Genomic DNA, 15317 nt, shown 5'->3' with positions numbered 1-15317 from the left:
ACAACAAGCCAGATGTTTTCTGTTTTTTCCAGTGTTTGAGAGAGGATTCTATAGTCCCTAGAGGTCTCTCTGTCTAGATTTTTATATCATGCTCATCACCATGTTATCCGAGTATCTGAATCTCATTCCTATCTGTGTGGCATTCTGAAGAAACTAAAGCTCTAATTGGCCTAAGAACAAAAACCACAAATCAGAAAATCATATATGTATCTAAGTTCTAAGAGCCAGATCCCAAAGCCACTCAAGTTAATGCAAAGACTCAAACTGAAATCAATGGAGTTTGGATCCAAGTCTTAAAACCTGGATCCACCAAAGCATTTAAGCTTGTGGCTAAAATATTTTAAATAGTGATTTATAGGTATGGCTGAGGGGTGAGGGTTAGAATACATGTGAAATCTCAGACTGTTTGGGGGCTTTTTGTTTGTTTGCAAGTATTCATTTTAAAAACTCCAACAACATCCAAAGTAGCTGCAACTGAACTAATGCATCCTCAAATATAAGAAACGGTCTGTGTGAGCATTTTTATGGTGCCTCTGACTGAGGTGTCTGTGCAATATTAAAACCAAATCAAAATCTCCCACACAAAACCCAAAACAAGATTTTTATAACAAATTAGCTTCTTATTTCATTTGGAAACTCAATCTCAGATAATGTGGAAAAGATATTACAAATTATATACCACTCTTCACAGGCAACTTGAACTTCCAAATAAATGAATAAAATTCCTCTGCATCCCAAAGTTGTTTTTATTTATGCTCTGTGGAGCATGTCTCTCTTGGAAAGTAGAATATGTGTGTGTGCACGCGCACTCACGCACACACATACACCAATTGCAACATTTCACTTTCCTAAAGAGAAAAAAAAAATTGGGCAACTTTTACACCCACCCACCCACAATAAGGCCAGCATCTAGTTTAGAATACTGGTACCGAAGCAAGAAATACAAGTTTTTATAATGATCACCGCTTTAGTTCAAAATCTCATTTTTTTGTCCAAGGAAATATTCCAGGAAACCGACTGCTTTTTAGCATGGGGTTTTATTTATGTCTTGTAAAATCTACCAGTGACTTTCTAAAGTCCTTTAACAAAAAAAACCCCAAATAAATATATTTTCACAACTGTGCATCTTCGGCTATTCTATATATCTTAGGATATAGAAATTTACATGCAAACAATGTAGCATAAAATGCTTGAAAATGAGTTGTTTAAATTAGGAACATAACAAATGAAAATTTAACCACTTTCAGTTGGGAACCAAAAACAGAAGAAATAGGAACCGAATAGGAATTTACTGAATGCTAATGATTTCTGCGTTTATTTGTTGTCAATGCAGTAGGAGAAGCTAATAATATACTCAACTTCTAACACACATACAGAGGGATAAACTGAGGCAAGCAGAGATTAGTCACTTGTCTGAGTTCACACAGAAATTGGTGGCAGAGACAGGAAAAGACCCTAGAATTCCAACCACCAGGCCCAACCCTTGCCACTAGACCACTCGCTTTGCTCTGCACAAGCCAGTTCCACCCTCCCGTGGAGGTCTCATGCTTCCAGAGGCTGCATGCTCTTTCTCAACAGAAGCTGCGAGGGAAGATGATGAAATCACAACACTAACCTTGCCGGACTGTTTTAAAATTAAATGTCTGGAAGCCTCCTGTCAGCGCGGATGAATCAATCACATCCACCCCGTACTCGCTCTGGCTCCGTCTATAGAGTGTAATGCCGACTACCAGCACAGCTACAGCAATGACTGCAGCACCCAGGCCTGAGTACAAGGCAATGTCACTGGCGTTCTCGATATCTGAAAGGAGAAAATGTAGGCACCAGATTAGCGACACACACTCATATTGCCTCCCCTCCACAAACTGCCCACATGAGGATTGATTGGTGCATTTGGGAAGGTAAAAATTAAGCTGGGTTCAGACTAGATCTCAAGACTAATGTTTCTCAGTGAGGAATATGCTGAGATTTTTGGATGGTGTGTAGTGAGGGCTTGGGGTGTCCCCCTGCCCAGCAAATTGCCATGCATGGGCGTTTGTTTAATTTCTCTTCCTCTCTTTCACTCTCATAAACCTTCACGATTATTTAACACACAGGGAAGGTGTTAAAAAAAAAAACACAACAGGAGACACCTGGAACATCAGGTGTTTCCAGGAAATGGCTGGCACTTCATCTGATGTTTCCTGTGACTGGAGGGTTCAGCATTCGCAGGTCCATGAGTGAAGAGAACTGAGCGCAAATCTCATCCTAGCTTAGCCCCCACCACAGCAGTGTATTCCACAGGTCTGGGGAGCGGGGTGGGTACAGTGGGGGTGACAAGCATCATTCCCCATTCCAGCCTATTGGAGATTAAGGGCTGAGTTACATTGTCTTAGTAAAGAGGAGACTCCAGCACAACTGTAGCAAGGAGAGGCGCTGTTAGGGAACAAAATGCCTCTTATAGAATCATAGACTATTAGGGTTGGAAGAGACCTCAGGAGATCATCTAGTCCAACCCCCTGCTCAAAGCAGGACCAGCACCAACATCAACTCTTGTCTCTCACTGGTCTCCAGGGACATAGGGTTTGGGGTTGAGCCCTGCTGCTCATCCAGGAGAGAGCAAACTTGATGGAATGATTGGTGAAGTAAAGATTTCATATTTCACCCTCTCCTGTGGGTTTTACTTTACTTTACCACCTCTCAAACACACAAGAAAGCTAAGGAGTCAGCCTACAGGGTTTGGTCGTGTCCTACTGAACTGATGGAATCTGAGCCATCATCAGGAATTCCTGCAAGTGCTCTTTGCCATTAAAAACAGATATGAAACCAAACAGTGGTTATGTATTGGGCAGCTTATGATGAAGTTTTTTATGTTTTAAAACTTTGGTAGCAGGTGAGGGTAGCCCAGATGAGACCTGCAATAACAGAGCTGTCTAGGTCCAAGTATGCATGATCGGGTGGGAGTTGAGACCAAGAACCATGAAATTAAATTACTTGGCAAGACACTTTGTGGGCCCTTAGATAATTCCCCTTATGCTGAACTTTGCTTTAGAGAAAGAAATGGTCATGTATTTACTCTGTAAAGCTTTTATTGTCTCACAAATATGGTAGGTGCATTATCAAATGTATATTGGAAGAAAGTGTATTATTTTAAACAAACAAATCAGAGTGAAAATAAGTAGGAATCGGAAATTCAGACCGAACTATTCAATAACTGAGCAGTAAATAGCGAATACATTGTGAAGCATTGTAACAGCACAGAGGAAGAATGCAGTATTGTATAGAAGGCCAGTAGATGGCCTTGCACCACTTAATTCTTAGTCTGAGGGTTTATGTAGTGCATTCTCTTGTGCCGAGCTCTGCAAAGGTAGGAATTTCACCCTCAAACCCTATACTATATGTAAGAACCAGATGGTCAGACAATTTTAAGAGAAATAGGACAGAAGGATGCTGATGACGTGTGTTGAGAAATTGTGAGCAGGGACCTAATTTGTAAAAGTTGCTTTTTCTGGTTTACCACTTAGTTACGTAAACTAAATGTTGGACACTTAACTTGCCAGGAACGCACACCAGCTATTCTGCCAAATGCTCCAGTGGAATACTGACAGCCCCCTAATTTCAAGGGAGCTGTACAATAGGAGCAACCAGCAGCAAAAAAAATTGAAATTAAGATACACGCTGCTTTAAGTAGGCTGAAGCAATGGGCTATTGGTTATCAAGCTGTCCTCTACAGAATCCAAGCCAAGTACTCAGAGATGTAAAGCAAACTCTGCTCACAGAATCTCCATTTACCTTAAACCGGTTCTCCTGGATTGCATTACTTAGTAAAGAGACAGAGACTCTCAGGGCAAATCAGAGTGGCTGTCAGGCTCTTCCCTGGAAAAAAGCCTTATATTTACAGTGGCCACTCCAGAAACAGTGGCAGAAAATCTCCAACAAGTACATACTCGTGTACCTGAGTTTAAAGGGGATATGCCCCTAAAGATTTCTAGCTTGTGGTCCAGGAACATCTGTGAAGAGTTCAGATCTGTTGTATGAAGGGATTTCCCCTACTCTGGGTGGCTAATAGTTTCTGGGACTTTCAACATCCAACTCCACAAGGGATATTGTAGATGCAAAGCGATGTATTGAGGAAACAAACACTATAACACAAATTTAAAAAAAATCAAGGTCTTTGTAGAATTTAATGTCCTGACATGATCATTCATTTATTGTATTTCTATCAGATGCCACCTTTGTTTGACTTTCATAATTGCACAAAACATAATTTTCTTTTGGGTCAGAGTGTCCATATGCAAAAGAAGGCAGATTGTGGTGTCAGGGGAGATGTAGGCTAGGACATAATGTTGAAGATATATGAAGTACACTCAGTCATTCATGAAGATAACCATCAACAATCTTACTTGTAGATTATCATTTCTAGCTAATTAAATTGCCTCTGCAGCACAAGTTTGTGGAGGGTGGGTTTTTTCGGTACCTAGTTTCTGTTGGGATAAGGCTTGGGGCAGTATCTTCTTGACTGAGGCTCTTCTGTTGTGGAGGGAGTTCTTCCAGGAAGGGAGTTGCTCCAAAGCCCATTGCTAGTTGCCGTGAGGGGAACAGAGTGTCTCTTCTGAGTTGAATTCAGAATTCTAGCTCCTGGAGAGGGCCAGGACACACTGAAGGAACTTAAAGTGAGTGACTTCTGGGTAGGGTTCATTCTCTAGTTCTTTGCCAAAGCCCTTGGAGTTTAGTGTCTCTCTGATTGGACTGATCTTTGATGCTGGTCATGCCTCTCTCATTAAGCATTAGATTGGATTTTTCAGTGCTGTTTCAAAATTGGCTATATGGTGATGGTATAAGAATCTGAGCTGCCAATTAGAGCAGCCTATGGGTACAATATGACCATGTTTAGCCTATGCTGTCAATGGTTTGACAATGTGCCACAAATGGGACTTTTAAAAAAGAACATTAGAAACAAGAGATGGTCAAATTATTCTTGTCTACACTTTTCTTTATTTTGTGTGTGTGTGTGGGGGGAGGGTGGTGTTAAAATCAGAACTAGATTTTTTTTTTGCAAAAGTTTCTGTTTAGTTTATAATTTGTATTTTTACAAATCAAAATGGCTTTTCTTTATTTTTAAAATTTTAATATTTTTGAAGGGAAAAATATTCCTTTTCCAAGTAGCTCTATTAGAAATAAAGATCATGTATTACTGTATAAGTCATTAGCACTGGTTGAAGTTTTTAGGATTTCACAATTTTGATATATGTGTATGGGGATTTCAAGTTTCAGTGAAATAATGGCCAGAAAAAGAGAGATTTCTATCAACCTTTTTTTTTTTTTTGTCATTTTTTTTAGCCAGATACAGCTACTGAACATTTTTCAAGTTTCAAAGTTTTGCGATACAAATTTTCATCCCTTTCAAAATTTGCCAACAGAACAGCAAAAACATTTTTGTGAAAGGTGTATGATCCCCACCAATTTTTTTTTTTTGACCAGCAGTAGAAAGGGAAAGAGACAGAGCATGTATGTTTTCATATTTAGATGGTGGCAAAGGGGAAAAAGGGATATTCCAAGAGGTCCTGGGTTCTTAAAAAAAAATGCAGGAAGAAAAATATTTCTGGAACTACAGCTCCAGATTGTTAGCAATCTTTGGTCAGCTTCTTCCCTGAGTAATATTTTATTGATGCAGATGGAGAAGAATATCTCTATGACTAAGAACAGATCAGCTATAGAGATGCTTAAGAACAGATGTGGAAAGGAATATGAAATGATGCAAAACAAGGATGACTTTAGTCATCCTTAAGGTCATGATGTTTAAAAAAATAAAGTTTCAAGAAAAAAAAAAAGAGTCAGGTATCAATTTGGTGATTTGTTTTGTTTTTGATTTTGGGTGAAATCAAACCCAAGCCCACATAAGGTTTAAAAATATCTGGAAATGATTTTATAATGAGCATATGGTATCTTTATGACATTTGATTCTTTTATTTCTACTACATTTTTCCTTCCGCACAAACAGAAATTGTTGCTCTCTCTCATTATGTTAGGAAATGGATTGGCTTTCTTTCCTAGCATGACTGGAGAAGTTAGCATTTATTGGCAGCTGTCAGACAGAACAGGAAATGGAGGGAAGATTTAACCTGCTATTCAATAGTCAATATTTGCAAACCACCACTGTAATTATGGCATATTTTCTTAGGCAAGTACCCAGTTTTGACCCACGATGTGCCCAAACTTTTGCCATAACTACAATGAAAATGTTTCAAAGTCTGCTCACACCAGTTTTTGGAAAGTTTGTCATGCTAGAAAATTTACAGTGGAGTTTTGAGCCCATTTTATTACGAATTATGTTAGTGCCGAGAGACTCTCCCCCTCCCCAGTATGGTAGGTGACATACATAAACAGTGTAAAAGACATTTCCTGCCCCAAAAATCTGACAATCCAAATAGACAAGACCAACAAAGGAGGTATCATTATCCCATTTTTACAGATGGGGAACCGGGGCACAGAGAAATCATGAGACTTGCCCAATATCACAGAGTGGTAGAACCTGGAATTGTACCCAGATCTCCTGAGTTCCTGCCATTATCCACAAAAGTAACCTTCTTTCCTCAGTTTCAATCTCTAATACCAGGGTACAAGAAAGGAAGTCTATAAATCAACTACATTTCAATTTCTTCTCACTTATCTGTCCCCAAGCAATCTTTGTTGTTAGATAATTAACTCTGATACTCTATTCCTGAATTAACTTTTGTGGATAATTGGTATGTTGGGTAAGCCAGGAGATGTGTTGTTTATTATGAAACATCCTGGAGTGGTATATATCCCAGGGGGTAGAAGTAATCAGTTAACAAGTGTATGAGCTCCCCACCTCTACATTCCCATCCTTTTGAGAGCTACATTGACCAATCCAGTAGTTGTCTTAAACATATAACCTTTAAAAAGTATCCCTTTTCTACAGAAAAAAGTGGAAAATCTTAATTTGTTCCCTCCTCCTTTAAAATAGGTTAAATTCTGATCTAAAACATGCATACCGCTGCTAATAATAAAAATCCGCTGCTGCCAGAGGTGTAGAGCACAGGTGGCTATAGATGTATAGAACAGGAGTTCAGAAGTTATTCTTCACTGTCAAAACAGGATATGTAAAACTGAGAATATTTTAAAGAGCTGTCATATTTTAAACACTGTTGGGGTAAAAATCATTAAGAAAATCCCTCAGCTATGTTACTAATTGTAATTTATAATTCTTAATTCTTACATTATTCAAACATATTTACTTAGATAATTTACATTCTCATTTTCACTCATCTTAGACAAAATAGATCAGTCAGTTTCATTTTTGGTTTCAGCACAAGATTGCCATGTTTGGATTACAAGTGCTGAGGAGAATATTCAAATACTAATAAAAAAAGATTTGGAAAAAAATACTAACAGCATTAGAACAACAAAAACAATTTACTTTAATGAAAAATATATATTTTTAAAAACACAACTGGGACCTAAATTTGATGGTTCTCTTCTTGGTATAAGTTTTTTGTTTTCTAGGATTCCTTATCTTTAACAAGATGTTCAGTGGTGGGGTTTTTTTGGCATTAGATGTGACCTGAAAGTGATACTCAGGTATTCACACAACTACTTCTTAGTCAGGGATGAAAAGACACAACAGCAAAACTACAAACAGTTAAGAATCAGAAGGAAAAAAAAGAATTCACTAAGTATGACAATTTAAAAAAGCAAAATGGTACTAATTTTGTTCCAAGGGACAATGCTGCTTATAAAAAGAAGTGTTTATTCTTTCATTTCTATTCAGAGCACTATTATTTGTTTCCAAACAACAAATGAAAATGAAAAAACCCAACACTTTAATCTCTTTTTCCATTCTCGCCTTTTATGCAGAATTTCTTTCCCTTGGGAAAATGGAGATTCAAGAAAAAGGAACTGTGGAATTTTTTTTACTTTGGTACTTTGTGTTTTTTTCCAGATGGGATTCAACTGAAAATAACACTTGAAGTCAACCAATTATTATTTAATGAACCGCATCTTCCTGACCCAGAGGAGGCAGTGACTTTCTTAAAGCAATAAGTTTCTATGATTTTGTTACAGGGTATGTGTTTGTGGTAATCATAACCAATATTTCACTCCATCTCCTGACACTGTTACACAATATTTATTGAAAGCATATTTGATGGTAATGAAGTTTCTATTAACTATGATTAAGTTTCATAAAGCACCTGAAGATAATTTAAGATGTGCAGGAGCAGAAAATGAAACATTTGGTTTAGTACATTAGGAAATGTAATTGATTAAATTATCTCATTTACAATAAGTGCTTTCCATGAGCCATGGAGGGCACACATTTCCTCCAGTTTGCCATTACAGTTTGTTAGGAGATATCAAAGATTTCTCTAGCTTTCATTCTCCCTCTCCCTTCATTTTACTCTCTTTTTGTCCCCTCCAGCCTCTGGAAACCTGTCTCTCCATACGATCATTCTTTGAGCATGTGAAAGACTTAACAGATATGAAACAAGTCAAAGCCAGAGAACCATGTGTAAGGTTATTTAGTAGAACAGGTTGTTTCTTAATTATCTTCATAACTGATTGATTTCGCATCAATGATGATTCATGTAGTCTTAAACTAAGCCCCAGTTTTCACTGAACAGCAACAAGCTGTATTTATATAATGTACTTCTAGCCTCACAGCTTAAAGAAACACCATTTAATTCCCCCTAGGAGCCTCATGCACTAAAATTGACCCCCATTAAGGTTTTATTTTTAATAAATCAGAAATTAAAGCAATTTGATGGATTCTCTTTTAGGATCCAATAATTAAGAAGGAGGTGCATAGATAAAAATGCAACAATTGCTCAAGATAAGTTACAAAATAGATCAACAGTACAGGGCAGAACAGGGATGGTCCCATTAAGACAAATTTAGAAGGGTATGAAAATGCAAGCCAACCATGGAATGTTTTACAGTTTGCTTTTGATTTTGAATATCCATAGAAATATTTCACAATTAGAAAAAGCACAGGGGAAATGCTCTTATTCAAGGACTCTGTGCAATCCAAGCAATAAAGCGTAATAAGGATGGTTATGTAGGATACCCACAGAACTCCAATGTGTTACAAGATGAGAAACTGAAGGCCAAGTTCCTTCAGCCTGCCAAGAGGTGCAGCTATATAGGAGGATAATTCTTCTTCTTTAGTATTACTTTTATTGCATCACATTTTTGCAACTAAGTTATATATCCTCAATATGTGTGGATATAATGACTATCAGTGATGAGATGCATTACGAAAGAATCATTTTGATTAGAAATCCTTGTTTTTTAACATAGCAAAATACTCTGAACTGTGTTTACTGAACTTCCCTTTATGAAGCCCCCACGAAAATTAACCGTCAATTTGACATCTAAAGGCTACTTTATGTATTCCTAAGAATATATACTTTGGGCTGGGATTTCCAAAGGATTGCCAAATAGTTAGATGACCAAACCTCAGTAAATTTTAAATGGGATTTAAGTGCCTAATTCACTTAGGCTCATTATAAAATGTGGCCTTTATATCTGGGAGTTTCAAATAAATAATATGCACATATAGGGAATCTTTCACTGGAAGAATTAAAAGAAATTTTCACACATTCAGACTCAGAACTAGTGCTTCTCAGAAAACAGATTTTTCCCCACAACATAATTAGGTCAAAAATATAATCAAAATATCTTCACTGTAATTCTGGACATTTGGGGGTGTTTTTGTAAAAAGGGAAACCTGAAAACTCAAAAATTTCAGCTGGTTGGGCAAAACCTTTTGTTTATATAGACATTTTTCATTTGGTCCAGTTTTAACCATAAAACCACAACAGACCTCAAGAGAGCAATTCTAAGATAAGCATTACTGCAGAAAGGGCCCACGATTTGATTCATAACTACTGAAGAATAGTCACTTTTTTATATTTAATCTAAAATCTATGATTACTAAGAAGAGGCTTTTGTTAATCCATTTGTCTTTCATACAACTTTGTTTTATTTAGCTGCTAAACAAATAAAGCAGAATGAAAGAGAAAATGAAAAAATATATATATTTACAAGACAAAAAATAACTTACTTTGGGGTTTTATTTCATGAAGAGGTTTTTTATCTAAAAGAGAGAGAGAGAAAGAGAAAGAGAGAGAAAGTTGCACTTAATAAATTTACATGGAGTGTATCTATTTCCCATATCACTTTCTGTCTCGCTCTATAAATGAAATGTTTTCTCCTTGTTTGCTGACAATATGAATTTTTTATGTTGTCCATATATTTTCCTTCATCATTTAAAAGAAATCTCTTCCAAGGTATTTCTTTCCAGTCATTTCAGTTGGTTGTTTTAGTTTCTTTGTTACCTCTCTTGGTTATTTTACAACCACCCACCCACACTTCACTACTCTTAACTAACTCCTGGCGAGCTCAGATGAAGTTAGTCAAGAATCATCTATATTTCTCAATGTAAAGATGATGTAATGAAATAAAAATTAAAAGGAAAACTGATTAATTATTAAATATTTGTTTAGCTATCAAAAATACACACACACATGCTTGTATTTTTGTGTGCTGCATATATAGGCACATAAGAATGAATATTAACCATGTATGTACAAGTATATATTATACTAGTCATTCACACAATACATTAATTATTAATTTCCTTACAGATTTTAGAAATTACTGTGCTTATTGTCTTGTTATATTGGGAATGGTGCTGGTCTCAGTCTGTCTGTCTGTCTGTCTCACACACACACACACGCAAAGCACTGCATTTTAGGGCCCAGTCCTACTGCCCATATCTCACAGAATTCAGAGAGACTATCTGCGTGAGTAACTTTCATTAAAGTATTTTTTATAATCAGTACATAACTAAATTGTGCAATTCATGGCTGGAAGATATAATTGAGGCCAAGGGCTTAGTAGGATTTTAAAAAGACATATGACTAGGATGAAATAATAGAGGTATGGGTATAAATCTATCTCTAGCTTCCTGGCATTGGGAAAACTTTCTCAATAAGTGAGCTACTCCATAATTTTCCATTATAGGGTTTCTTCCTCTGAAGCAACTGGTATTAGCCATTGTCAGGGTCAGGTTAACAGTCTAGATCAGTGGTTCTTAACTGGGGGTGTGAGATGCCCTTTCTGGGGGTGCGAGACATGTCAGATTTTTTTAGAAGGTAAATCATCAAAAACACAAATTAAGCACAGGCACGTAAGTACAACTACTTTGTTTCATCAAACCTATGTATTTATTAACATTAAACTTTTTAACGATTACTGTAATATACAGTAATATACAAAAATATATCTAGGTTTAAGGGGTGCGAGAACATATGTTTTAGGTTTAAGGGGTGCGAGAAAAATATTTTGATTTTTGATAAGGGGTGTGAGAACATATTTTGAGAACCAAAGGGGTGCAGGCTGCAGTAAAGGTTAAGAACCGCTGGTCTAGAAATTACCATTTGAATGCATGACAAAGACAGGAAATTGGTTGTGTGGTAGTGTCTGTTATTTTTATTGACAATAAAAAGGGTCAGTGCTACAGTGGTTAAACAAAACTAGTAAGGGAAGTCCACCATTATTCGTTTTGAAAGTCTCATTTTTAAGCCCTGTAATTAAATGCTGACCCCTATGGTACAGTTTTCCTTTAAAAAGCTTTATGATGGGAAATTGGGTGCACGGATGGTGAATGAACCACAAATCATTGAATTTGAGATGGAAAGAAACATTCCCATCCTGCAAACACAGATTACAATCTACAGTAGATCCTAATAGAAATGAAAGGAGTTCGGTGTTCTCCTCCTGCTAAATGGCAGAACCAGAAGCCATTTGGCCAAATTTAACATGGCTGGCTGGCTGAGGTATGGAAAAGCAGAATGTTTTGGTGTTTATGATGCACTGGCAAAGGATGCTTGTAGAGCATCTGTTTGTAACCTGGCAAACTTTTGTGGGCACTGGGAAAAAAAATCAATGTTTTTTTTCAAGATAAAACATGTAACTTTAAAGCAAATAGATAAAAATAAAACACACACACACAATCAATCCTTCTTGATGGATTCTATATATAAACCCACCAAGGAAACTATACAACAGAGAATAATAGTATGGAATGACCACTGAAATAAGCAACATATGCACAAGAAACTGACAAAAACTTAGGACTGGCTCTAACCAAAGTGATCTGTCATTTTTGCTTTCACAAGTCAATCTCTGCTTTTCGCAAGCTTGGTGATGCCATGGAAACCTTTTCTAATTAAAACACACACACGTGTGTGTGTGTGTGTAAGTAAAAAAACCCATAAAACTCCACCCTCATTCTGTTCACGAGGGGAAGACAATCTGCTATCTAATTTTTAGAGACTGAGAGAAAATGGATTAGTGCATAACTTCTGCACTTGTAATGCCAACCAGGCATTCCTCATCATGTTGTATCTTTACTTTACCAAAAAACTGGTGTCCTTTTAGGCAAGAAGACTAGGCGCAAATGGAGAAATGAACCTTCATTTAGTTGGCACATATTTCATTGATTTGCTGCTCTTGGTCTGAAAGCTTGTTTTAGAGTCACATCCTTATTGCTGGACCTCACAGGACATTTTTGTACCTCTGACAATTAACAATTTTTGAACTACAACTGTTCTGGTCTCTCCTAATTACTCTACAAAGTTCTTCATCATAAACTTCTTCTCCTGACCTATCCTGTATGAATTTGGCATTAATATATGTCTTCATGTCACGTTCCATGACAGACAACAGATGAAATTTTTGCACTTTGGCTATGACTGACTGGTCTGTGAATACTGCTAAAACACACTCACATTGTATGGTATATTACCACGCATACTATGGGGGAACTTGATATGGGTACTTGATGAGACCCCCAACACTAAGTATTTAAGAGGAGATTGGACCAAAAACGTATGGGTTTAATATACAGAAAAATTCTGTGATACTGAAGTCAAATAGAATAGATGACCAAGAAATTATTTTCCAACGTTGTCTTCTATAATACTTATTTAAGCAAACATTTAACACAAGGTAATTTTAACTTTCCAGATGGTTGAAATGGTTAAACACAATCTGCAACTCATGTGAATTTGGAAAGCAGAAAAAATATTGTATTGCTGAAGGCAGGTTGATCAATCATTTGCCAGACATACTGTAGACTCCAGCAAAGACAGAAGGTGTGTATCAAAATGACACCAAGAATTAGGACTTGATAAGTTCATATGTACTTATATTTAGAATTCCTATTAATATGCCAGCCATGCTCATTCTACACTGCCCTTTCAATTATCAACATTTATACTAGTTGGCATTGTGTAAACCTAAAGTAATTGTACTCCTAATGGAAAGGGAAAAATGAATTCTAGAATATCACATTTACGTCAAGATCCAAAATGGGTTTAGTTTGGTAAACGTCAAGGGAATTTGAGGAAAAGGTTAGTTTTGTTCCCCATTTCTAGCACCTATGTTTCTATTAGGCTGTCTCCCTGACAAAACAACACAAGCAAGCTTCCAAACTTCCCCTGGGAGACATTTTCTAGTGGTGAGATGGAACAGTTTCCTGTTAATTCAGCCCCATTTTAACCCTACCAGTTTACTGTAATCATTCAGTCTCCCTCCAGGGTTTTTAGACCCCTTAAATAGCTAATATTTAGCCTTGCTGCTCTTACTTATTTTAAATGAGAGCTGTGTAAGCAACAAGTATAGGCATCTTCAGAAAACCATATTCACTTCTGTTTGTCCAAAGTTTGTGTGTTAACATGGTTTGGATTCATTTTTGTGGAGGGAAGGTCCTTAGTCTGTTATTTTATTCCTTGTTCCACCTCAAAGATTTCACTTCCTGAAGAACTGTTGTTTCAGCTGAGAACTGGACTCTCATGAAATCTACCTAAAGCCAACTGAGAATCAGATGAGCTGGGAAGGAAGAATGTATTTAAGGATTCAAAGATGGTTCCTCTATATCAGTCCCGGCACCTGCTGTCTGGGATTGATCCAAGAACCTGAGAGTTGACCCCCAAACTGGTCACTGAAATTTTCATTTAATGAATGAAAGTTTGAAAATTCTTTCTAAGGAATAGAACTTTTCCTAACTGAAAAGATCTGCTAGGGGCTATATACTATCTGCAACTGAGGTTTCCAACCTTGCCTTTGTAAGAGTCCATACTTGTTAACCACAGAAATGTTTCATTTCTATTTTTGCCTCATGAAAGGAACAAAGTTAACAAGTTGTGCCTGAGATAAATAACCTCCAAGAGATTAGTTTTCTGAAGCACTGCACTGCATTTCCTTCACAATTCCCTATGGGACATAAAGCAGAGCTGGAAAGGCACATATTGGAACACGAAGGAAAATAAAAACCAGATGGAATAATTGCATCAATTCCTATTAGCTGAGAAAGCAATTATGGCCCTAAAAATAATTTGACATAACTATATACATACAGCATAACCCATAAAGGAGTAATAATATCACACTCTAAGATGAAAGAAACAAGAGACACTTAATATTTCAGTCTAATTGAACTAACACTTATGGAGATTCAAGTTTTGGAGCAAACACATGCTCCCCACCACCTGCCATTCCATCAAAACCAGGAGAGCAACCTATTTAAAAAATGAAATATATATTGGGCCAGAGCTGATCTCAGCTCCACTGGTATAAACCTGTAGTAAATCCTTTTAAATCAGTGGCCTTCAGTCTCCTCTCTCTTACAACAACTTGGCATCATCAACTTTCAGTACAGTTACTCCTTATATAGGATGAGAATACTGAGACCAGACTTGAGCCCAAATTGTTCTACCTCAGATTCAACACCTAGGGACCTGTTTCTGACCCCAAAGTTGGGTTAGCAATCACTAGTGTGTGCAACAAAAAAGAAATGTGCAATTACAGTTTCCTCAGCTCCCTTTTCTCCTTGCAAAAGGAGTAGAAACCATAATCTATACCACAAGAGATTTGCATGTAAATCAACCAACTATAGATATTTTTTCAGGTTAGGCATTAATCAATGCCAGCCGAGAATTTAATTCTGATCATTTAAATAATATCACTTTGATTTCAATACATGTGTTCCTAATAGTCTTTTACTTTAAACTCCTTTTAATTTCAGTAATCTAGTTTGCTTTTCACAATTCGTCCCATTTATCCTTTTCAAATAACTAGTTCATTTTCACTGTCCAAACTGCACCGAACACTATACTAAATTTCATTTACTTGTGCTTATTCAAATACATGAAATAGAAACAATTCTTATCGTGACTCACTCCTAACAATGATTTAACAACTCCTCCCCCCCCCCAAGCATACCAACAAAGAAACCTCCAACTCATTCACAT

At 36.8% G+C, this 15317-nt stretch overlaps 1 protein-coding gene across 1 annotated transcript in view; it reads right to left on the bottom strand.

Moving 5' to 3' along the window:
• UNC5D (unc-5 netrin receptor D) overlaps nucleotides 1–15317 on the bottom strand; it is a 148301-nt gene that overhangs the window by 53054 nt on the left and 79930 nt on the right. Inside the window, exons 5-6 of the mRNA XM_024217705.1 lie at nucleotides 10064–10096; nucleotides 1616–1801 (exon numbers count right to left, since the gene is read on the bottom strand). Of these exons, the coding sequence (XP_024073473.1) occupies nucleotides 1616–1801; nucleotides 10064–10096 (219 nt within the window). The remainder of the gene's footprint in view (nucleotides 1–1615; nucleotides 1802–10063; nucleotides 10097–15317) is intronic.

Source organism: Terrapene carolina, unplaced genomic scaffold, assembly GCF_002925995.2.
Source record: "Terrapene carolina triunguis isolate 2854851 unplaced genomic scaffold, T_m_triunguis-2.0 Scaffold53, whole genome shotgun sequence".
Lineage (NCBI taxonomy): Eukaryota > Metazoa > Chordata > Testudines > Emydidae > Terrapene > Terrapene triunguis.
The sequence above is the reverse complement of the archived record's forward strand: the minus strand, read 5'-3'. Positions and strand labels throughout refer to the sequence as shown.